This window comes from Acanthopagrus latus, chromosome 19, assembly GCF_904848185.1.
Source record: "Acanthopagrus latus isolate v.2019 chromosome 19, fAcaLat1.1, whole genome shotgun sequence".
Lineage (NCBI taxonomy): Eukaryota > Metazoa > Chordata > Actinopteri > Spariformes > Sparidae > Acanthopagrus > Acanthopagrus latus.
The window spans coordinates 16,552,788-16,575,405 of NC_051057.1; the positions used below are offsets into that span (position 1 = coordinate 16,552,788).

The window sequence follows — 22,618 nt, forward strand, 5'->3', positions numbered from 1 at the left end:
GGATAATTTTAATTCTGTGGGTCAGAATAATCCTTGAATCAGAGTCTTTCATTGTAAACGCCAGCTCACCATGTCTCCATTATCTTTATCACTGTCTGCACCATTCATCCATCCTTCAGGAGATGTTTGACATCATCCTAGATGAGAACCAGCTGGAGGATGCATGTGAGCATATGGCTGATTACCTGGAGGCCTACTGGAAAAGCACTCACCCCACCAGCTGCAACCCGCCCAACCCACTGGTAACGAAGCCCACGGCCGCCCTGCCCTCCAGCCCGGCCCCGGTCTCCGGCGTGCAGGTAACAAGTGCTGATCAAACTCATTTTCTGAATTTACCAGACTGTTCTACTTGTTCTATTACTTGCCTTTACCAATTTAGTAATTTCATCCACATTACTGATGATTATTGATCAGAAATCTCTGATGTGTTTAATATTTTATGATAGCACTGATGGTTATCCCAACGATAGTGTTGCAATACAATAGTGAGGTAATGAGTCAAAAATATTGTGATATCTGAATTTGTCGTCCAGTCCAAACATTTATCAAACGCTTTTGAGGAGATTTTTTAGGGCCATATTGGCCAACCCTAATTGTGATAAAATATCTATACACTTGAGTGTTGCTTTATGAGGTTATTGTACTATATCGATCCTCAAAAATGCTGCATTCATTTTTTAATTGAGTTTACATGCAAAGAGTAGTGTCAGTTTTTTATTATCATAATTAATTTACCTAAAAAATTCTGCAAGCACCTTTATTTTGTTACTGTCCAGCTTAATAAAGGCACTTAACAGGTGAGATACACATCTTCTGAATACGGCTCACAACAATTAATATCAATGAATTTTCAGCTGATGTCACAAATCTGTGTGTGTAAATGCTGTAAATCCCTTTTAACTTCTACCCTCTCTCCATCCACTGCCATCACAATCGGAAAATGTGAGGCTGAAAATGAGGTTTTCATCATTCCTCCTGATATTGACGAGGAGCAGGATTGAGCTTGACATGTGATTGCTAGTGTGGTGAGTCGGTGTGGAGATGCTCTGTAGATAAGAGTTCAGAGACTTCAGCGGGCAGAAATCGATCCTGGTCAATGAAAAAACAAACGGCTTCAGCTTTGAATCCATCTCCTCCAGGATTCATCAACCTTCAGTGGATGGTTGATGGATATTAAAGCAGTGTGTGTGTGTGTGTGTGTTCAGTTGTGAGTTGTGTGAGAACACGTGAGCATTAATCTGCATGAGTTTGTGTGTTTGCAGTGCATTTTCTTGTCTTCTGTCATCTTACTGTCTGACACGTGTTGTTGACCTCAGGGCGGCAGTGCAGAGCAGAGAGGAGACAAAGCATTAGTGGAGAGGAAGGGCTCCAGAGAGGATCACCAGCACCACCATCACCACCACCACCACCATCACCAACAGAGCCAGGACCAGCCTGATGCCGACGCAGAGGCCGAAGGGGAGGGCAATGAGGAGGAGAGGCCTCTGAGGACGGAGTCTTCCAGGAGAGCCCAGCACATCCACCACCGCTCGTCTTCCACCAGGACTGAGCACCACAACCACCATCACCACCATCACCACCACACCAGTCGAGCCCGGGGCCTCTCCCGGCAGGAGACTTTGGACTCGGAGACCCCCGAGAGCAGAGAGAGCCGAGAGAGCAAGGACTCGGCTTATATCGAGCCACGCACTCAGCTCCTCCACCAGGAGGAAGAGGAGGAGGAAGAGGAGGAGGACGAGGAGGAGGACGAGGACGAGGATGTTGGGGAGGGGCACCCCCAGCAGCAACAGCGTTACGAGCCACTGCCCCACCGGGACCACAACCACCATCACCACCACCACCATCACCGCACAGGGGCGGACGAGGCCGGCCACAGCACGGGACACCACCGCTCAAAGGAGCGCGAGCAGGACCATAATGAACGGAACAAGCAGCGCTCCCACCACCACCGGCCAACACGTGACCACCACCATCACTACTACGACCGGGACAGAGACAGGGACCGAGAGGGGGAGGTGGCTCCCAAAAAGAGGGGAGACGCTGGGGAATGGGCCAGAGACTCCTACATTCACCAGTGACAGACCAAGTCCCTCCTGAAGCTCATTTGGACCCGTTCTGTTGTCCCATCGTGCTGCTATACCCTGAGACACAGCATCCTATTTATGTACACTTCCTTTGTAAATGCTGTTGCATCTTTTTCAATGGCAGGATTTTGATTACATAGATACAAATATAAATATATAAATATATGTATGTGTGTATCTATGCATAGACGTTGTTTATGTGTGGATATGCATGAATATTCTTAAATATGCATATTTTAAACCTGTGTTTGATAAAGCATGACACAAAAGCAGAATTTTTTTCTGTACTGAGCTGTGCTTTCTGTGACTAGCATTTAAGATTTTTTTATTATTTTAATTTTTGGGATTATTTTTTGCTTGCTACCACTTGAATGATGTGTTCCCTCAGACTACTGCTAGGGTTGACTGCAACGGTTGACTAACCAAGTTAGTTTGATGCTGTAATTGCAGAGGTCTTTTGTTCAGAAGAATCGTTTGACAATTTGTGAAAATGATTTACCGTACTTGCTGTCTTGCTGAGAGTTGGGTGCCAGTTTATTAGGTAGCTGAAAGCTCCTGCTAATGCAACAGCAACACAATAAATGCTACATTCATTAAGGTTAAAATCAGGGCTGCAACCAAGTATAACTTTCATTAGTTTCATTACTACCCTTTATAACAATAAGGGTAGTCTAAATAACAAAAACCCCTTCCAGTTTTTACGCAATACACTATCAACATCACACACTACGCCCTACGAACTGACCAGAAAAGTGAATCACAACTTAACCCACATGATTTATTGCAGGACTTCTGTATTAGACTGGATTAATTTTAGCTAGCTGTACCTAATAAACTGGCAACTGAGTGTAGACGAGAAGATCAATGGCTCTCATAGCTGTAAGGTAAATATGAAGGCACAGCTAGCAGCCAGCTAGCTTAGCTTAGCTTGAAAAAAGATAGTTTGACTGTCCTGAAGTACAAATAAATAAATAAATAAATAAATCTACCAGCACTAATTAACACTTTATATCTAATTTGTATACTTTGTACAAAAAACAAAATCTTAAGAGGACAAGTTGTGGTTTTACTAAGAGGCTCAAGTTAAGCTAACAAGCTGCTAATGCAAGCATTAGATTCATATTTAAGAGATAGGAAAATGGTCTCAGTCTTCTCTGAATTGGTTGAAAAGTAGTCTAAAAACTGGTGTATGAAGGGGACCTTAGGTTTAGCTAACTTAAGCTAACTGGCTGCTAATACTAACTGTAGCTTATTTTTTAACCCTGCTTGGAAAGACCAGCATAGATCTTGATAGTGACCAGTCACTAGCAAGACCAGCATATGTTTTGGTGCTGGTCTGTGCTGGTTTTTCCAGCAGGGTTAAAAATGTATTTTTAAGCTGATTGTGGTTTTACAATGGGGCTAAAGTTTAGCTAACTTAAGATAACTGGTTGCTAATGCTAGCTGCTGCTTCATTTTTAGCAGACTGTTATGAAAGTGGTCTCGATCTGTCAATAGCTATCCTAAGATGACCGGCTGCTAATGGTAGCTGTTGCTTCCTGATTAACGGACACACACAAAAGTGGTCTTTCCTACCTCAGCAAGAAAACTAGTACGTGTACTTCCCAAAGTGTCTGACTCCTCACTCAGTTTTACGTTCATCATTTATTGCTTAGTTCCTTTTTGAAATCTGCGTCCATGGTTTTTAAACATTGGGTTTTATGCCTCCTTCGAGGTGCACCTTAGTCTTGCCTTACAAGACAAACAACTTCTACAATAACTTCCTCTCTTACATGCAGTACTGTTCTCTTTGTATGGGTCCAGAAACATTTTATAACATTGATACACCCTTTATTCTGCACTTTTACTGATTCACATTGGTTTTAAGTGACAGCGATTTGATATGACATTACAACTTACCATACATCGACTACCAAAACTCCATTGAGGTTTCATCTTTTATTAAGTCTGACCCCCCTTTTCTAATGAATGTTGTTTAATTCCCCACTTTGACTCCCACTTCGTAGTATAAAGGACATTTAATTTTAGGAGCTCTTCAGTATGTTCCTCACAAAAAATTAATGCAAAACCAACTCAAAAAATGTATAATGTTTACCAGATAAATATGTTTTCTGTCTTTTACCGTTTATTCACTCCCCTAACTTGGATCTATTTAAGGCAAACTGATGGTGTTTGGTGGTTTAAAAGCCTCCCATTCCTTCATAGGTTGAATCAACTCATATTTTCATGAAAAGGCTATGGAAGCCCTTTTCTGCCAGTGAAAGAAAAAATAAATGACTACTAAGCTTGATTAAAAAAAACTCCCATGATTAGTCATAACTGTAACTGAGATAAATCAAAATTATAAAAATAAAACAAGTCAATAAATTGTTGAATTTTGACTTTTTCCCATCATAATTATGACTTACCACAGGATTTTTTTTTTCAAGGCTAAGTTTTAATACGTTTCCATTTTACTGGCAGAAGAGGTCCTCCATAGTATTAATTCATGACACTGAAAATCTGAATTGAGCCCCTGTTTACAAAACCACCAACCCTGTCCCTTCACTTTGTTGTTTTTGCCTGAGAATTGTAATTATATATACATAAAAAAACTACTCCATTTCTATGCTACATTGGTAGCATTACAGATTTTCTAACAGTGTACATGTGTATGTACATACTGCATAAATATAAAGAATAAAGTTGGAAACAAAGGACTGACGATGGGGGAGAGAAGAATTTGATGTGTGCTTTTGTCAGAAGACCCAGAAAGAAGAGGGAGAAGCTGCGTCTATAAATAGTCATCTGAAAAATTGAGGTAGACTCACCGGCCTGCCTCTGTAGTCGTCTTGACTACATCGACATGCATGACAATACTGAGGGGACGCATGTGAAGAGAAAAAGGACGCTGCTCCTCAGAAGCTGACAAACGAGCGTTCCCACAGATGTCAGAATTTTAATGTTTCATTGCGTCGGTGAACAGAGCAGCAAACTTTAATGAGCAGTCGACTCCCGACGTGCATATATGCAGGAAAATGCACAGATGCAGGAGGTGATGTGACTGATGAGAGTCTCATGGTATTCCCAGGATGAAGGGCTGAGCTGAGGTCATTGTGAAGGTCCTGAAAATGCTGCATGACAGAAGATACGGGCCAGATGTTTGTGCTCTGTAGGCACGGAACTATAAATCACGTTGTGCGAGGATTTATTAGACGCACTGAATGAATAAGTGATGAGTGTCATAACCAGATAATGTGCGGCTCTTCTATATATAACGAACAGGCAGAGAGAGAGATCTTATTTTAAAAAGAACCTTTGATGATGATGAAATGAACGTGAAAACGTTCCTCTTCAGTCAGAGCGACACACACACGCGAGCAGCTGAAGTAGTAATGAGAGGTCCTGGTTGTCTCCAGCACAACTAAAAGACACTAAATTGTTAATACCTCTCATGACCTCTTTCTGCACGCTACTTCCTGATCCGAGCTCTGACATCCAGCCAATCCGCTGTCACCATGGCAGCTGTGTCGTCACTGTTGTTATGGCGACGCTAGCACTGCTGCATTTGCCAACACTCATTCAGTCTCCATCCCCACGTGCCCCCCTCTCCCCTCCCTCCTCCCTCCTCTCTTCCTTGCCCTCGGTGTTTATAAAGCTTATCCCTATATGGCCCGCAGTTTCAGAGAGCAGCTGTTAAGAGGCAGATGCTGTAAACAGCGCAGCGAGCGTCTTTGTCAACACTGCCCCGTCAAAGCACACAGAGTGTCGTAATATAAACACGATTGTTCCCGTCTGCAGTCTCCGCAGTGTGAGGGGCTGACGACGCTGTGAGAGAAAAACGTGCCCTCCGGTCAGTTTTTCAGGAACTTGGCAATAAAGAAGCCGATGGTGTCCCTGTCGGCTCTGCAGGAGAGGGGAGCCGCCGTCCCCGTCTGGTCCCAGCTCAGCTCGGGGCTGAACCTCTGGAGGAGTCGCAGCTGCTCAGGTGACAGGCCGGCTCCCAGCATGCCTTCTGCTCCAATGTGAGGCTCCTGAGGAAAGACACAAGAGTGATTTGATGACGTTTCCTGACATCACTCTCTGTAGCTGCGAGTCCTTCCACGTGGCTGACGTGTTTGTTACCTGAGGCTGAAGTGTGAGGCAGGGGAAGGTGTTGAGGGCCCAGGCTACCAGCTCCTCGTTCTCTGCTAGAGTCACCGTACAGGTGCTGTAGACAAGAACTCCGCCTCTCTTCAACAACCGCACCGCCTGCAAACACACAGGATGTATGGATTCATGTACTTGGTTCATAAATACTTAAAGACATCTTATTAAAGCTGCTGCAAGAAGCTATTTTTTATTTTGTTGATTCTGGAATCCCCTGTGGACAAAAGTGGTACAAGAAAAGATCTTGCATGTGTGTGCATTTGTTCAAAGTGAATAAAAGAAAGACAATTTATTTTACTTATTGCTTTTTTAAACAGCTGTTTGCAGGTTGTGTAGTGATGAGGTAATGTTTTTGCGTGGTGATGTAGGAATAATAATGGTAAAATGATGATGGTTAAAAAAACTTTGTCTTAGTACCGTACCACAAAACTATGGAGCAAAGTTTTCCTCAGATGCCACAATTCATCCTCAGCAATCACTTTATATAGTTATAAACACGCTGACAGGCATTAAGAATAACTATGATAACAATACAGAAATAGATGATCTTCTAACTGACTGTCATCAAATCTGATATAGGTCATATAAAGGCTTCAACATTAAATTGTGACCGTTTCATAACCAGTTAAAAGTTCTGGGTATTACATTTAAAGTGGCTACAATCTGTATTAATAAAATGACATTATAACACAGATGGGTTGCCTGACCAGACTTAACACATGAATCTACAGATCCTCTCATCTTTACAGTGAGTCTGTTTTCTCATATTATCGTTTTGGACAAAGCTCTGAAAACCTTCTGTACACAACCTGCTCAGCAACAAACGGCACACAGAGTTAGCTGGTGAACACAGTGGAAGGTTCAGCAGCTAAACAGCCAGATATTTGGTGGTGGAGACCAAAAATGGAGCAAAAAAATTTGACTTAACACAACTGCAATTGAGCGATAATGTTGCTCCATAGCTGCCAGATGTGTAAATAAGCAGCTGCTTGGTGATGACTTGACACTGCTGTGTTCACAACTTTTGTGTGGCGCCCCCATGTGGCCAAAAAACACTTATTCTGGTGTGACTTCCTGAAAATCTGTATGAATGTGTCCCAGCCATAACACACATCTTCCATGAGGGCTGTGCTTTGATAGTGAATAACCTTGAGAAAGTGCTGATGGAGCGCTTCATGTCACTGGAATAAATGATGTCCTCTGCATTGGACTGTGATCTTGGTCTAGTAATCCATCTGATAGCCATACTGGCAAAAAATTCCACACTAAAACACATTTTCACATTTGCTTTAGTCCCAAAACATTTATGTACAAAAAACAAAACAACTGAAACCTGTGTCTGTATTGATGCATGCATTTGAATGTAAAATCCTAAAAAACATTCTAGTTTAAAAATGTAATTGATGTACAGAATCAGTGCTTTACTAGATCAGAGACACAGTTCTGAGCAGATTTGCGAGGAGAAATTAAGTCATTTTGAGGGGTATTTTCCCTTTATGATGTGAATTCAAGCTGCATAATGACACATCAGTACGACTGTTCAATGCTGCCATCTACTGCTCAAAACGAGTTACTGTAAGTGTGACGTGAGCGAAAGGATGTCACAGTAGTGGTGTCTGTGTGTGGTGGAGACCTACAGCGTGGAATAACTTGCGCTGCAGAGGCGTGTAGGAGCAGATCTCCTTCAGGCTCCAGGTGCTGCTCATGTTGGGCCTCTGTCCCAGTCCGCTGCAGGGAGCGTCCAGCAGAACCCTGTCGAAACTCTCAGGAGGGAACGGAGGTCCTGGAACACATTCAGAAACACAAGTGATGCATACCTAAACAGAGTCCTGCTGTTATTTAGTGACTTTAATGACACCTTCACTCTGTACCTTCAGAGTCCTGCACCGGGTCACTGCTCACAGCCTGAGTGCTGTTGAAGCAGAACACTTTGATGGAGCGCAAACGCAACATTTGGGCGTTTTGACGAATTCGATCGATCTTATTTCGGATCCTTTCCAAGGCCACAACCTCGCCCTGTTTGAGACAGGAAGAGGCAGAAATGAATTTAAAATAGGCACAAAAGGATCAGCCATACAGTCCCCAGCATTAGAATTATGAAAAAGTTAATTTACGATAGATAGAATAGTTGAAATATCCCTAATAAACTGGCAGCATTTACTTTACTTTTAATAATTATGATACATGATAACACTAACTAAAAAATGATAAAAAGAGAGGTCGATTTAATATGATTTAAATAATATGAATGTTCATGAGTGTTCAGGTTCCACAAAACTCTACATTAGTATCGTACTTGAGTAAATGTGATCATTTTTCCCAGCTGGTTATACCTGCATTTCAATAAAGATATAATGTGGACTGTGTATCCTTATTGAAGATATTTTGAATAAAAAGAATCATACAAGTCTAGTTATCGACAATAACAATAGAAATCTTAATTATAAGCAGTGGCGGAAAGAGTGTACAGTTACATTATGAGTGATGTCACCAGCTGCAACTCTGAACATTCTGTCCATTCATTTCAATGTTGGATAAATTCCCAGAAATGTACTTTAAAAAAAGGTATGAATGCTAAAAGTCAAAGCTATAATGTCCTAACTGTGCTGAACATGTCTGGAATCTCCACACAGAAGAAAGTTGGACTGGTGCCAACAGAAAGAGCACTCAACCCACAGACTGTGATCCCTGGAGCAGCTGCCTGTTCATGAACTCTGTACAACTTGTACCTGATCCTCCATCAGTGCAGCGATGTGGCAGGTCTTCCCTCCAGGTGCGGCGCACATATCCAGGATCCGCTCTCCGGGACGAGGCCCGAGGACGTGTCCCACCACCACAGAGGGAAGGTTCTGCACGACACGGGGATCAGAAAAGCGTCTGTTTTTCTGTTCCGATTCATACACGACTCAATCATCACTCTGACTTTAATAAATGGGAGGAATACCTGCAGGAACGCGAGGCCGGGTAGAACGCCATCGAAGGAAGGACTCTGGTAAAGCGGCTCCACCATAAGAACACCTATTCCTCTAAAATAACCATCAGACAGATAGTGAGTTATTTTCCTTTTTTTAAACAGAAATAATATGTGTTGTATTTCTGTCTCACAAGGTATTAAATTTAATATCTGCAGGGTATTTTTTAATACTACTGGTTGTATTTGACAATTTTCTGGCGCCGTGACATTGACGGAAAAATTAATTTTGAGCCATCTAGACAAACGATTCACAAATAATTCTCTAGTTTTGGCTTCTCATGTGTTTGAATCTGCTGCTGTTCTTCATCATTTACTGTATGTATATAAATAAATCAAATATAGGGCATTCATTGTCGACTCATCTGTGTTATATTCTTGGTTGTGTTCTCAGTTAGTTGCTTGGTCTATAAAATGTCAGAAAATGGTAAAAAATGTCGGATTGAGGAAACCAGAAAATATTCAGTTTTAAGAAGCTGAAATTAGAGTATTTTATTTTCTTGAAGAATTGCCCAAACTCAATAATATTAAAAAATAATGTTATCAAAGCAGGTGGAGGTTCATTGTAATAGTTTGACAACTGAACGATTAACCGATTAATTGTTGCAGCTTCACATTAATGACTTAAGTCACACGTGAGGTAATAACTAATGCCACCAGCTTTGACTACACATTGGCCCGATATACAGGTTTGGTGTCATGTGCATTTAAGTAATACATATCTTTAAAACAAAACAAGTTTTTCTTACTTGGCAGGTTCGCCTGCGCAGAAGATGGCGGAGCGATCCATCTGAGCGACTCCGTTGCCCACGAACACTTTCTTTCCCTGGAAGCTCGTGGCTCCTCGAGTGCACTTTCCCTCCAAGTCGGAGAAGACGGACACCACGTCTCCGGCCTTCATGTCTTAAGAACAGCGGAAAAGAAGCATTTTATTCATCACGCAGCACAAAATACCTGCTATAAGTGACTTTAGCGGCATGTGTGTTTGAGTCTTACACTTGGGGCTGGCGACGATCCCCGGGGCGAAGACATGAGCGCCTCTCAGTACGGCGTTGCCACACTGAGCGCCGACCACCACCTCTGAGCTGAGCTGCTTCACAGGCCTGAGGACACAAGAGACAGAGAGGTCACACACTCTGCATCCGCCTCATCGGACGCCTTGAGACTGTAACTTGGCACGGAGAGTTTGGATTCTGGAGACACAACATATCCTGGCGTGCACAGACTATAACTATTCACAACTACTTTTAAACTATTCTTGTTTGACATTAGGTGTGTTTCTATATATACACCTGACAATAAAATGTAAGTGTGCAAATCTTTTCTGTGGTTTCACTGTGTTTTTTTTTCCCCATCTATTTGGGATCGAGATGCTCTCAGAGTTGAACTTGGCAAATGAGACGTGCTACGTGTTTTCTTCCGTCGTCACGCCATGAGATTCCATGTGGGTTCTGTCCTCAGGAAACACCCGTCCAGCGGTCGCGCACACAACTGCAATTTAAGCTCTAAGTGCGTACTTCCATAGAGCAGACTCAGATTCCAGCATTCCTCACATACCTCGGCCCATCCACGGGAAGGAGCAGCACATCTGGAATTCTCGGGTGAGTGAGAATCCGAACGGAGATCTCCTCATCTGCTGACGAGCTGCACATCTGCTGCTTCGACAACAACAACAACATCATCATCAGCACTGATTGATTAGGACTCCACTCACAGCAACAGCGACAACATCTCAGAAGATATTTGGATTCACCTTCTGCAGCTCTTCTCCCAACTTGTGCCTGATTTCTTCCAGGGGGGCGAGATGGGTGCTGGCCCGAACACAGGTGTACGACGGCGGGTGAGACAGGCATGAGAGCAGCTTCTGGAAGCGACGCTCTGCCTCCTGATGGCCCACCGCGGCGAGCACCTGAATGCAACATGAAACAGGACAGCAAAGGAAAAAAAAAAGAGTCAGATTAGACAATTAGAAAACCTTCAAAAACTTTCATTTAAATAAGAATATAAGCCTTTTAAAGTGAACAGATGCTCATTAAACAGCAAAGTGATAATGACAAACTGCTGTGTGAATCACTTTCAAGACATCCATATGGATCCTCACCTCCGTGTTTAAGAAGACGCTCTGTAGAAATTCGGTCACTGCAGGCCTCAGATTAATTATTGGAAAAACAGACATTTCCTCGATCTGTGCAATGAAAAGGATCCAATCAGTGACAGTGAGGGGAGTTAATCATTACTGATGAGCTGATGAGGACAGAGTCGGACGTGTCTACGATGTGATTACAGTCTGGAGGGCTCAGATGTTGATTGGATAAGGCTGAAAAACCCATCAGGGGTTAAGACTTGATTACATTCTGGTGGAAAATCCGAGAAGAAAAACACTCCTTAGCATTGATTACTGTGGTTTATTCCCACAATATAGATACATTAATAATCATTATAGTAAAACTTTATCACACAGAATTCAAAATCAATTTAAACATCAAATAGACTTATAATACCAGTGCAATACCATATAAACGATTACAATGAGAGAGAAAAATGCCAAATTAAAAACAAATAAAGCAGGAGCACAGAATACTTTGTAAAATAGTGTGTTTTTAATAGAGATTTAGCTAACTTAGCTTGCCTGAGCCTCATGTTTCCTGTCCCTCTCAGCCATTTATGAATAAAATGCAACAAATGTGAAATATTCAAATAGCAAATTCAGTTCGTTGTGATGACAGGAGGAAGATCCCCCATCATTAAAAACATCTTTACAGAGACATACTTTTCGTTAAACACTGATAATATATATAATGTTCGATTCAACTCCGATTCAACACATTTACTTCTTACATTCATAACTAATAACAGTTCAGTTACATTATCAGTCTATTGTCAGTGTGAGAGCGATGTTTTGGCTGGTTTCATACTCACGTTGTGTCTCTGTGTGCCCCTTGCAGTTACTTCCGCTTACGTCATCGGCCTGGTCACATGACACTAGTAGAACGTACAAGTAATGCAGCCTGTTGATTACGCACACCTGTGGGATGTTTGTGTGTTTTCTTTGGATAAACAAGGTAGAAGTGATAATGGTTCATTACACATCATAATGTAGTTGTTAATAGATAAAGAGACCATTTAATTATTATTAACGTCAAGTCAGAAATTATCAATTATTCAATAATATCATATGATATTATCATATCATATTTTATTACTTAGATTTTAGATTTTATTATTACCATATTGTAATTCATTATCTGTTTTTTAAGATAATATAAGGAGTTGTAGTCGTTGACAAATACATGAATATAGACTTATCTTACATCAAATGTTTATTGGTAGTGAAAATATTTTTAAAACACTTTATTATTCAACTATAACAACTACACTGTTTATATTTGTTTCTGGGGTGTGTATTGTCCTTTTAAAGCCTTGTCAAATCCTTTAAAAATGTGTTTTTGCGTAAAAAAAAAAAGAAAAAGAAAAAAAAGGCCAACCGTTAACACGCGTCGACGTCATCACCTAACCGGAAGAACACTGAATAGCTGGGTTGCCTTTTTCACCAGACCACAGCCAGCAGCAGCTAACAGGCAGAAGGAGCTGTACGAGCAGCGGAGTACACACAGCAGCGCTACACGACCTGTGGGGGATTTAACTCGACAATAAGTCACCACATCCATGCTACCGTACACAATTTAATGCTCGTTTTAGCCGCGTTTTACATGTAGCGGGAGCGCATGGAGTCCGCGTTGAAAAGGTCGGTGAGGTGTTTTGCGGACAAGAGATCATCCAGCTAATGTTAGCTAGCCGCAGCCAGCCACGGATTGACCCGGTGTGGACTTGAGAGGGGAGAAGCTCGCCGCTGCTGCCCACTCTGCTGACAAGACTTACGGACACTGTTATCAACCTACACCATGGGCCTCATATTCGCCAAACTGTGGAGCTTCTTCTGTAATCAAGGTGGGTGTCGCTGAAAATTGTTACGGCTCACTAACCTAACCGCTAGCTGCTCAACCGAGGATAATGTGAGCAGTTAGCCCGTTAGCACAAAGTGAGCAGCAGAGACCCATAATAACAGATGGGGGCGAATTATCTCGCTACGCATCGCCGTGACTTCCAACACCCAGGCTGAACTGCCTTTGTTCAGCATGCAAGCTAAAAATATATATATATACTACGGCTCCCCGTCTAATACTTAATCTCTTTATCAGTGTGTCAACATGATTACCTTAAGTCACGTTAAGCCCAACAAGAGCGTATTCATCGAGTTGTCAATCAGCTTTAGCTCACTTTCCAGGACACATCACATTACATAACTTTCCCCCTGACTTTCTACACAGCTGTTCAATGTACATAATTCTCAGCCAGGTTAGATGTTCAAGTCAGAAAGTCGGAAGGGGAAAAAAAATCAGTAGCGAGGACAAAAATAATCTGAGGAGCAGAAAGGAGACAAAGACCACCCTTGCACTCGCGCGCGTGCGTGTGTGTGTGTGTGTGTGTGTGTGTGTGTGTGTGTGTGTGTGTTAAAATGCCGTTTTTTTGAAGCTGCATGGTGAATGAGTGTTTTGTTTACTGATCTTTACAGTACTACTTCTTCATTTTTACTGGTTGGTTCTGTAAGTTTTGAACCTTTTTTATGTGAGTATAAGAGGAAGTTTTCGAGCTGAGGTCATGCTCAGCTGAGGATGATTAATAAAAGATCTAGCTCTTTTTTTTTTTTTTTTTTTTTAGGGCCCAGCGATGGGGAAAACTTTTCATATCCCCTTCAAGTCCAAATTATCATTTCATAGTATATGAATCACTGTGGTCCTAATTCCTTTGGCCTGAGGAGAGCAGAGAAGGGCTCTTATTTTCATTCCCTAATTCTGGATTGCACAGTTCCCAGGCAGTGTCAAGTTTCCCCTCACTTTAAAGAGATTACAGGCGAGCTCTGAGTGGAATTGTTAGCAATGGACTCGTAGCTAATTACATGTAATCAACACTGTGTAATTAGATTACCTGAAGTGCTGGTAGCAGCAATTATGTGATTGCACTCTTTATATTGCTTTATCCCCTCTGTTTTACTGTATATTGTAAAGGGCACCATTTCATTGTGAAAGACCAAAAGATAGTAGTTGCAGCTGGTGTAAATCTGCATTTTATTTTCAGTGTCTTCGCTTATAAATCTGAAATCTAAAGGAGCATGTCATTAAGATAAGTATGTTTAGGTAATCCTCTGGAATAAAGCATAGATTGGTGATATTGACATTATCAGCTTGTTCTCGGTAACACAACACATTTCAGTGGAATCTGATGTTAGATGTGCTGGAGTCACACATTTTTTCTCTGTTGTTTATTTAGATTGTTAACTGAAGTGTTGTTTGCAGGTTGAAAAGGGGGCCTTTATCTGCGATAATATTGGCAAGTCATCAAAGGGTCTTGTAATATATTGATATACTATCATTTCTCATGATATGAGGCTATATATTGCTACATTGTGATGTGATATGAGTGTTGTCTTTTCCTGGTTTTAAGGGCTGCGTTACAATAACATGCTGAATTTGTCTGAACTTACCAGACTGCTCTACTTAATATAAAGTTAAAATACGACTCAGACATAGTATATCCACATTGCTGATGGTCATTCATTTAAGAATGACATTCGGTTGCTTCCCTGAAAGAATTTGCTCAAAAACATTGCACTATGGGATTTTGTGGTCCAGTACCAGCATCTGTGAAGTGCTTTTGAGGAGATTTCTCACACACCTGAAAAATCCAACATTTGAAATTCAGGTGATGATGACGGGACACGTTGATAGATTTTTTTTTTTTTTTTGGGCCGATACCGATGTTAAACTAAAAGCTTCATTGTCTATAATGTAATCAGTGCACTGAAACGCTGATACCAATGTAACTGTGATAGGATCATACCAGCTAATTGATATATATCACTCAAGCTCTAGATGACGGCGGCGACAATCGGTATAGTCATCCTGTCAGGATCGTCACAGGGTGGCTTCTCTTTTAGGAAGCAATAGACATCCTAAACCCCGTGTGGTGCTCTGACAGAGCTGGTCGGAGCTGCGAGCCCTCTGACCAGACTTCCTTCCTCCTCGGCAGCCAGAGGCCTCAAAAGTCAAAACACTAACATGGGATATTTTGGCACGTCTGTGTCAGCTCTGATTCTGCATTTAGTCTGTTTGTCCACTCGACAGCCGTCAAAGCCTTTAGTGTGAGCTGTTCTTTATGAATGGAAGAAGGCTGCCTGGGAATATTAGGTCAGGAAGTTTTGAGGAAGGAAATAAGTCCAGCTTTATGATTTTTAAGGGGCCGCAATGAATGAATGAAAGGGATGCATTGTACAGGCTGAAGCTATATATACTTTTATGATTCATTCAATGCTCCCTAACTTCATGCTGTTTGTCTTTTGCAGAGCACAAGGTGATAATCGTTGGACTAGATAATGCAGGGAAAACCACTATCCTCTACCAGTTGTGAGTAGTTTTATTTCACATTTCTAGTAGGGACCTTCTTCTTTACAGCATCTGAACTTGCTAAAACCTTAATGGTTCTGTTTCTGTCAAGTCTGATGAATGAGGTGGTCCACACGTCGCCCACCATCGGGAGCAACGTGGAGGAAATCGTGGTGAAGAACACCCACTTCCTGATGTGGGACATAGGAGGGCAGGAGTCTCTCAGGTCCTCGTGGAACACCTACTACTCCAACACAGAGGTGAGAGGCACATTTTAGACACTACTCTCCAGCGCTGGTATTGTCCAGCAGCAGGTTTTTTTTTTTCCCCTCTGGCAGCTGGTGTGTTTGTTCAGAGCACAGACGGCAGCAGGGGCCGCCCAAGTCAGAGGTCAGCCTTTCAAAAAGGGGCCCGTCTGAAAAGAAAAGCGTGGGTCAAACTCTGCAGTGAAGGAGAACGGGGAGAGTCGTGGCAGATGTGTAGGAGTGATCTCTACACTCTCATGAAACATGTCACACACTTTTTTTTTTTCTTTTTCATTTACTGTAGCTTCACACAAAGCTGACTTAGCTCATTCGTACCTCTTTCACACACAAACCAGCACATGACATGTGATATTCAGCATGAGGTGAGCCCGCATTCATGCCACACAACAGGTCACAGGCTACATCCATTCAGCTGCGGCCCGACGGCTGGACTCCTGCTCTCTGACACGTCTCTGCTAAAGAGCGTTGTTAAAGTCCATCTAAAGCTGAAGGGAAAAGTTTTATTCAGCAGCTACTCTGATATTGGAAAAGCAGTTTTTATGAGTTTTGAAGAAAATATACCTTATCTTCTGTTTTTTTACGACATTAGTTTTCTCAGTACTCATCAGGAATTGGCATCTCATCAGTTTGAATTTGCTGCTGTTCTTTGTCATGTGTATGTGCGCTTGCTGGGCCAGATTTTATGCGTTATTTAGTTTATCATTCAAATAACTTAGTGTTTACTTAATCTGTTCTCTTAAGTTACAATGTAGCCTACTCTGATGTTGCATAAAACAGTTTTCTCATTGAAAAACAACCAACATATTGAATATGTTACTGATGATTAATCAACAATCGATTGTTCAGGCCGTCAACTGAAGAAATTGCATGAAAATGGTCGGTGTTGTGATATTTAAACATATCCAAAACTTGATGAGTAGGTCTCTTTCTCCTTCCGACCAGAAATGTGTTTTTTGCATCTCTGCCTCGGCCTTACAAGCTGTTGGCAAGGCAACCCACAGAGGTGACTGTGTGTTGCAAACTGCTTTAAAAACCCCAGCTGAGGTGTATATTCCAAGTGCGTTGTATAGATGTCGAAAGACTGCTTGTAAAACATCAATGATATCAGTTGTATCACATAAGTCTTGATCTGAAAATGCTACATTCAGAATAAGGCCTCGTTCAGAGTCTCCGGACAGTTTATACCATTTACTTGACCGTATCAAAATCTGAACATTGTCATGTTTTGGATAACTAATCCAAATCGTTGCATGAAGCCTTATATCCTGATAATAATTGGTTTAAAAGGCCAAATAGAACGAAATTCCTCCGTATAGACATGTAAACGTTATGCCCTGACTATTATCCGGCTGTGTTCTTTGTACACATGCCCACCATCTTGATGTAAATGCATAGTGACGTATGTTTCTTTTTGATCTTCTTCTTCAAAATGGCGGCTTCTACGATGAATCATCCACTGCCAAGTTGTTTTTAATACAAACTCTTGGGGAAACTTGACACAGACAACAGTAGATATTCATCAGGGAGCTGCTCAGACACGTGCCAAGGGAGATAAAATACCCAAAGAGGACGAGGAATTCATAACATCACTTTTGTGGATCTCATACAGCTGTTCTGATTACATGCGTTATTGTATATGAACACCAGACTCTATAAATCCCATCTGATGTGAACAGTTGACCCGAAATCTTCACTTGGAAGTAAGAAATGTTCATGTAAATCTGTCATCTGCTTTTTAAAATTATATACTGTTCAAAGGCAAAACAAAACAAACGGTTGATTAAGAGAAGACCAGTCATCGTTGCTGTAACCACAGTTACAGCAGCATTATAAGTGTTCAATCAGGTCTGGAAATCAATGATTTTTATTACTTAAAGATACAATAAGGATGGGGCTCTGTAATTTATTGCATTTATATGACTTTAAATACCAATAAAAACCAGCACAGAGTTGTGAGGGTTGCTATGGTCAGTGTGGCTTCAGCCCTCCGTTGAAACAGACCCATGCAGACCTCTGGCTGTGATTTGGGTCACAGTCATGTTGAATGACGCGTGTTCCTGAAACGCTGCCGTTTACCAGGTCGTTTGGTTTAAATGGCGTCTCTCACATATCAAAGTTAACAGGCTTTGAGTCTTTTGTCATACAGGCTCGCTCTCTCTCTTTCTCCTCTCTCTCTCTCTGTCATTCAAAGGGCTATTAGCATAGCAGTCGCCAGTTTCCATTGTGAGGCCCTTGGCCCCCGGAAATGTCCCCCCGCTGTGCAGCATTTGATTGCTGTAAATGTCTTTTGAAAAGAGGTCACTCAGTGTGATTTTTGCCTCCCACTCTGCAGTTCATCATCCTGGTGGTGGACAGCACGGACAGAGAGAGGCTGGCCATCTCTAAAGAAGAGCTCTACAGGATGTTGGCTCACGAGGTAACATCTTCACACATCTCTGTACGGCCGTGAGGAAACAGTCTACACACAACTGACTGTTTTCATAATGGGCATTGATTTTTTTTCTACCAAGGTCAACCCATTCTACCCCGCTATGTTGTTTATGGTCTCATTGTTCTCTGGCCTCCCCTCAGGACCTGCGGAAAGCAGCTGTGTTGATATTTGCCAATAAGCAGGATATGAAGGACTGTATGTCTGCAGCAGAGATCTCCAAATACCTCACCCTGAGCTCCATCAAAGACCACCCCTGGCACATACAGTCCTGCTGTGCACTTACAGGAGAGGGGTAAGACATATATGTTGACCTGGGGTCATCATCAGTATACACATGTCTTAAAAATGATCTCATTAAATGTATTACAAGGGATTTTTAATACTGATTTGTTACTCTATCTGACCTGCATAAGCAAACAAGATCGACTATGTCTGCATACTTGTTTGATTCCCAAATATGATAACATTACAAGGGAATGTTGAACTTCAGGACATGCAGCTGAATGCACTCATGGGTGTGTCAACTCCAACACAAACAGCAGAGCAGAGAAGCAGAGAGAGATGTAGGGAGATGAATGACACCAAAACATATCGTAGTCTTCATAACACAAGGTGTGGGCTGAGTCCAGACTGACCTGCTGTCATCATTTCTCTAATCACAAGCCATGTCAAATGTCTTGAGGTATATTACAATATATTTCATATAAACTTTAGAGATGCAAATATTAGTCAAGAGAGAATCAGTTAACAGCTATTTTGATAATCAGTTAAACCTTTTTAGTAATCTCTGAAGCAAAAAATGTCTAAACATTTGCTGCTTCCAGCTTCTTATATCTCAGGATCTGCTCCTCTTAATAATAATAACAGATGAATAGTCTTTGGGTTTTGGACTGTTGTTTGGACAAAAGAAGGAAACTGAAGATGCTCTGGGTAATTGTGATGAGCAATTCTCAAATATATTTTGATTTTCGCCTGAACTTTTAATCGAACATAATCATTAGTTGCCGGTCTTGTTGTACACTGTGAGCAAGATATTTAGTTGTTCAAAAGTATAAAAAAAATTGAAGAAGAAATGTGGATTGTTTTTGCAAAAATGTAAGATTAATACTGCTGTAGTTGTTGGAGCCATTCTTGAAGAAGTGCTAGGAGTTGTGTTGACCACCAGATGGCACTGTAGGGGCTGAGTTCAAAGCCCCGAACAGGCACAAACAGAAAAATAAGAAAACTTCATGAAGCTTCCTCATATTTCTGACAGCTAGGGGAGGAACTGCCTCGTATTCCAGCTGGAGCGCAGGACTTTAACATACAAATTAAAGTCAAATAAGTTCACACATTGCAAATTAAGCATATGTCCTCTTGATAAATCTCCATATGTTGCAGCATACCAGAGAGTTTAAATGTGTCTCTGGAGAACCCGTGCTCTGACACACATCTGCAGCTGCATTTTTCATCAAAAGTCTATAAATAATGACAGCGGTGACCATTGTTACTGTTGCTACAGCAACTATGTGGAGCTTATGGTAGAGAAACTGAAGTGCCACAAGAGGGAGGCAAAAGATCCACACTGCAGGTTTAAGTAAATTATAAGCACAATGACTATCACTGAATCACTAAATGATGTCGATTTCTCTCTGTGCTGACTCTTCTTCATTGTTCCTCCAGTTTATGCCAAGGACTGGAGTGGATGACCTCGCGGGCTGGACTCAGATAGCCCCTCCCTCAGCCGTCGACGGCCTGACTACCTGCACCACCCACATGGTGGCACAACAGCTTGTCCTTACTGGCTTCTTGTTATTACTTTTTATTTTTTTAATGATGAATTTTAATGGACTTTGACCTCTGGAGACGGCACAGGACGGGATCATTGACCCCCTCCAAGGCTTTAGTGTTACAGGGGAACGAGTGGAGACGTGACCAGGACTGATGAACTGACCTGGTTGCTGAACAAGACGTCACTTTTTACAGAAGAAGCGCCGGAGGAGGAGGGGGAAACTATTTCAGCAAGTTAAGAGTTTGTCCAAGTGCAAAGCAAGGCTGCACTGGACACTCATTTACACCACAAACATATCATGTTACATGACACTGCATCACATCAAGAGCCTGCCATGAACATCACGTCGGTGCCCAGCTTTGGGAGAATATGATGCAGCTCTATAATCATTATTATTATTTTGCCTCTTTATAAGTTTGTTCAGGTGATAATTGAGGGATTATGAGCAGTATTGATGTGACACTTTTTGTTTTAGGAGTTGTCCTCAATAATGTTTTCATATTTGTTTTGGTTCTCATTGTTAGCACAGCCATTAATATCTGTTACACATTGTTTCAGTTTCATAAGCTACACTGTCGGTGGTTGTTCTCACAATAGGACTAACTAGTGCCGTGACGAAATGTGGTCAAACATGAACCTCCCTTCTTATTATTACCTTTGAGCCTGTGCTTGTTTATTGAGCCAAAAATGTGTAAATTCAGAGTGTTGGCATGCAAACTTTTCTTAAAACTGACCCTCTGGAACATTTATTTAAAGGATAAGATCACCCAATTTGGAATTTCAGTCATCATCCTCTCACCCACGTGCCGACGAAAAGTCAAGTGAAGTAACGCCGTCCACATAACATTCTGAAACGACCGAAAAGAAATATAAAATGACACGGTGTAGTCTTAAGTCTCTGTAATTCCTGTGATCCATGACTGATTCAAAAAGATGCTACTTACACCTTTTGTTAAAGAAATGCTGCACCTTTTTAAGAGGAAGTTTTCACTGTAGCTGCTAGGCTAAAGCTGAGGTGGGTGCCTGGTCTCGACCACGTCGGTTTCGATATTTCACATCAGTTTTAGAGACTTGGATCACACCACATGTGCTGTATGGAACTGTTTGCTGTTTGTTTTTTTTACATTTCAATATATGTTTTTGTGGACTGCACAACGTCGCCCAGCTATCCATCAGCATGAGAGTGAGTAGATTATGACTGAATTTAAATTTTTCTGTGAACTTATCCTTTAATTTATCAAACACTAAATGACTGAAATGTCATTCTTTCCAATGCAGGTACAAAGCTCAGTTTGATTAACAGTATTTTCAATTTAAACACTATGTTTTTGTCAATGATGCATTATGATTTTTATTTAATTTTATTTTTGCATTTATTTTCTTTCTTTTTTTTTTTTTTTTTGCTCGTGGCCACTTACAGCATCTAGACCTGTTTTGTATTAACAGCTGATCTTTGGTGCTCTGCAAGCGCGTGTCTGATCCATCCTCATATCAACATCTGCAGCCATTTTGGCGCATATTCCTCTTTAAGCATTTTGTACTTTTACAAACAAAGGGATCAGAATAAGCCACCGCCAAACAGATGCCGCACATTCATGGGAAGTTGTTACTCATCAGCCGTCTGGACTTGAGTTCAGTGGCTCAGTAGCATTAAGATGATCTAGACTCAATATTTTGGCCATCATACAGTTAAAATACTTGATCCTCAGCCTTAACCATGCTGATCTGAGTGTCTGGAGGAGCATGTGTGTGTGTGTTTGCGCTCTCATGATCTTTACCGTCTATGAACCTGTATAGAAATCCCTCGGGAACAGATCTATGCACGTGTCACTTTGAAACCATGTAAACCTTTAGCGAGTTCCACAGTGGCCAAAAAAGAAGGAGGTACATGAGTTTCATTGAAGTGGTGTCCATCTCAGTCAGGGTAGTGCCTCTGGGTCTCTAGAATATACTGTTTTTTTTGTTGGTATTTTCTTACACAGAACAGGATTAAAGGGTGAACCATGCAGCCCCCCGCCCCAGACTCTTCGCAGCATTAAGGTTTACAGCTTTGATCTCACAAAGCAAGGGAACTGATCATGTACTCTGTGTGGTGGTGTCCAGTCTGGGTCATGTACTGTATTTCAATAAAAGTTTGTTTTGAACTTTGAGCTTTGGTAGTTTTATGGCTTTAATTATGTTTAAAATCAAAGTGTAGACATGTACTCGGGCAAATGTTTACAGGCATCAGACACTTAAATTAATACCGTTATGACCCTTTGAGGATAATTTTTAACCACGTTTGACCGATTTATAGATAAATCATTTTGCTTATTCAAGCCCTGCATATATTGTAGTATTCAGTAATGGAAAAAAAAGTACATGTACTTCAGTATTTCTATATTCTGCTACTTTATTACCATATAGATTTTTACTAACTAGTGTCCAAGGGGATGTAGTAGAAACTAAAGAAGCTAGTAAATTAAATACATGTAGTGGAAAGAAAGTATTAAGGAGCAGAAAATATAACAAATATTAGTAAAGCACC

General features: G+C 41.4%; 3 protein-coding genes across 19 annotated transcripts in view; 2 read left to right on the forward strand and 1 right to left on the reverse strand.

Annotated features, from left to right (window-relative positions):
- Positions 1-4,783, forward strand: part of cacnb2a (calcium channel, voltage-dependent, beta 2a) — a 69,013-nt gene extending 64,230 nt beyond the window's left edge. For 8 of the 13 annotated variants that reach the window (XM_037078523.1, XM_037078521.1, XM_037078519.1 and 5 more), the window contains 2 exons: positions 120-299; positions 1,317-2,078. In XM_037078523.1, the coding sequence (XP_036934418.1) occupies positions 120-299; positions 1,317-2,078 (942 nt within the window). Of the gene's footprint in view, positions 1-119; positions 300-1,316 lie in introns of all 13 variants that reach the window. The other 5 variants (XM_037078518.1, XM_037078520.1, XM_037078529.1 and 2 more) reach the window with 1 other exon arrangement.
- Positions 4,784-4,870: 87 nt separating this feature from the next.
- nsun6 (NOP2/Sun RNA methyltransferase 6) lies at positions 4,871-13,584 on the reverse strand. Of its 5 annotated transcripts, none has more exons than XM_037078538.1 (13): positions 13,400-13,584; positions 12,103-12,230; positions 11,285-11,368; positions 10,937-11,092; positions 10,741-10,841; positions 10,180-10,286; positions 9,933-10,086; positions 9,157-9,238; positions 8,942-9,061; positions 8,084-8,228; positions 7,850-7,995; positions 6,189-6,314; positions 4,871-6,097 (listed from the first exon to the last, which is right to left on the reverse strand). In XM_037078538.1, exons 3-13 carry the CDS (start codon positions 11,357-11,359, stop codon positions 5,918-5,920), a joined length of 1,392 nt encoding a protein of 463 aa, XP_036934433.1. In that variant the 5' UTR covers positions 11,360-11,368; positions 12,103-12,230; positions 13,400-13,584; the 3' UTR covers positions 4,871-5,917. The 5 variants fall into 5 exon arrangements, with proteins under 5 accessions (XP_036934433.1, XP_036934437.1, XP_036934436.1 ...); XM_037078542.1 differs by having other exon boundaries at positions 10,741-10,835; positions 13,400-13,583; XM_037078541.1 differs by having other exon boundaries at positions 10,741-10,838; positions 13,400-13,582.
- arl8 (ADP-ribosylation factor-like 8) lies at positions 12,743-22,241 on the forward strand. Its single transcript, XM_037078549.1, has 6 exons — positions 12,743-13,131; positions 15,584-15,644; positions 15,736-15,883; positions 18,222-18,305; positions 18,461-18,612; positions 19,983-22,241. The coding sequence occupies exons 1-6, from the start codon at positions 13,086-13,088 to the stop codon at positions 20,029-20,031; spliced, it is 540 nt and encodes a 179-aa protein (XP_036934444.1). The 5' UTR covers positions 12,743-13,085; the 3' UTR covers positions 20,032-22,241.
- The last annotated feature ends 377 nt before the right edge of the window (positions 22,242-22,618 follow it).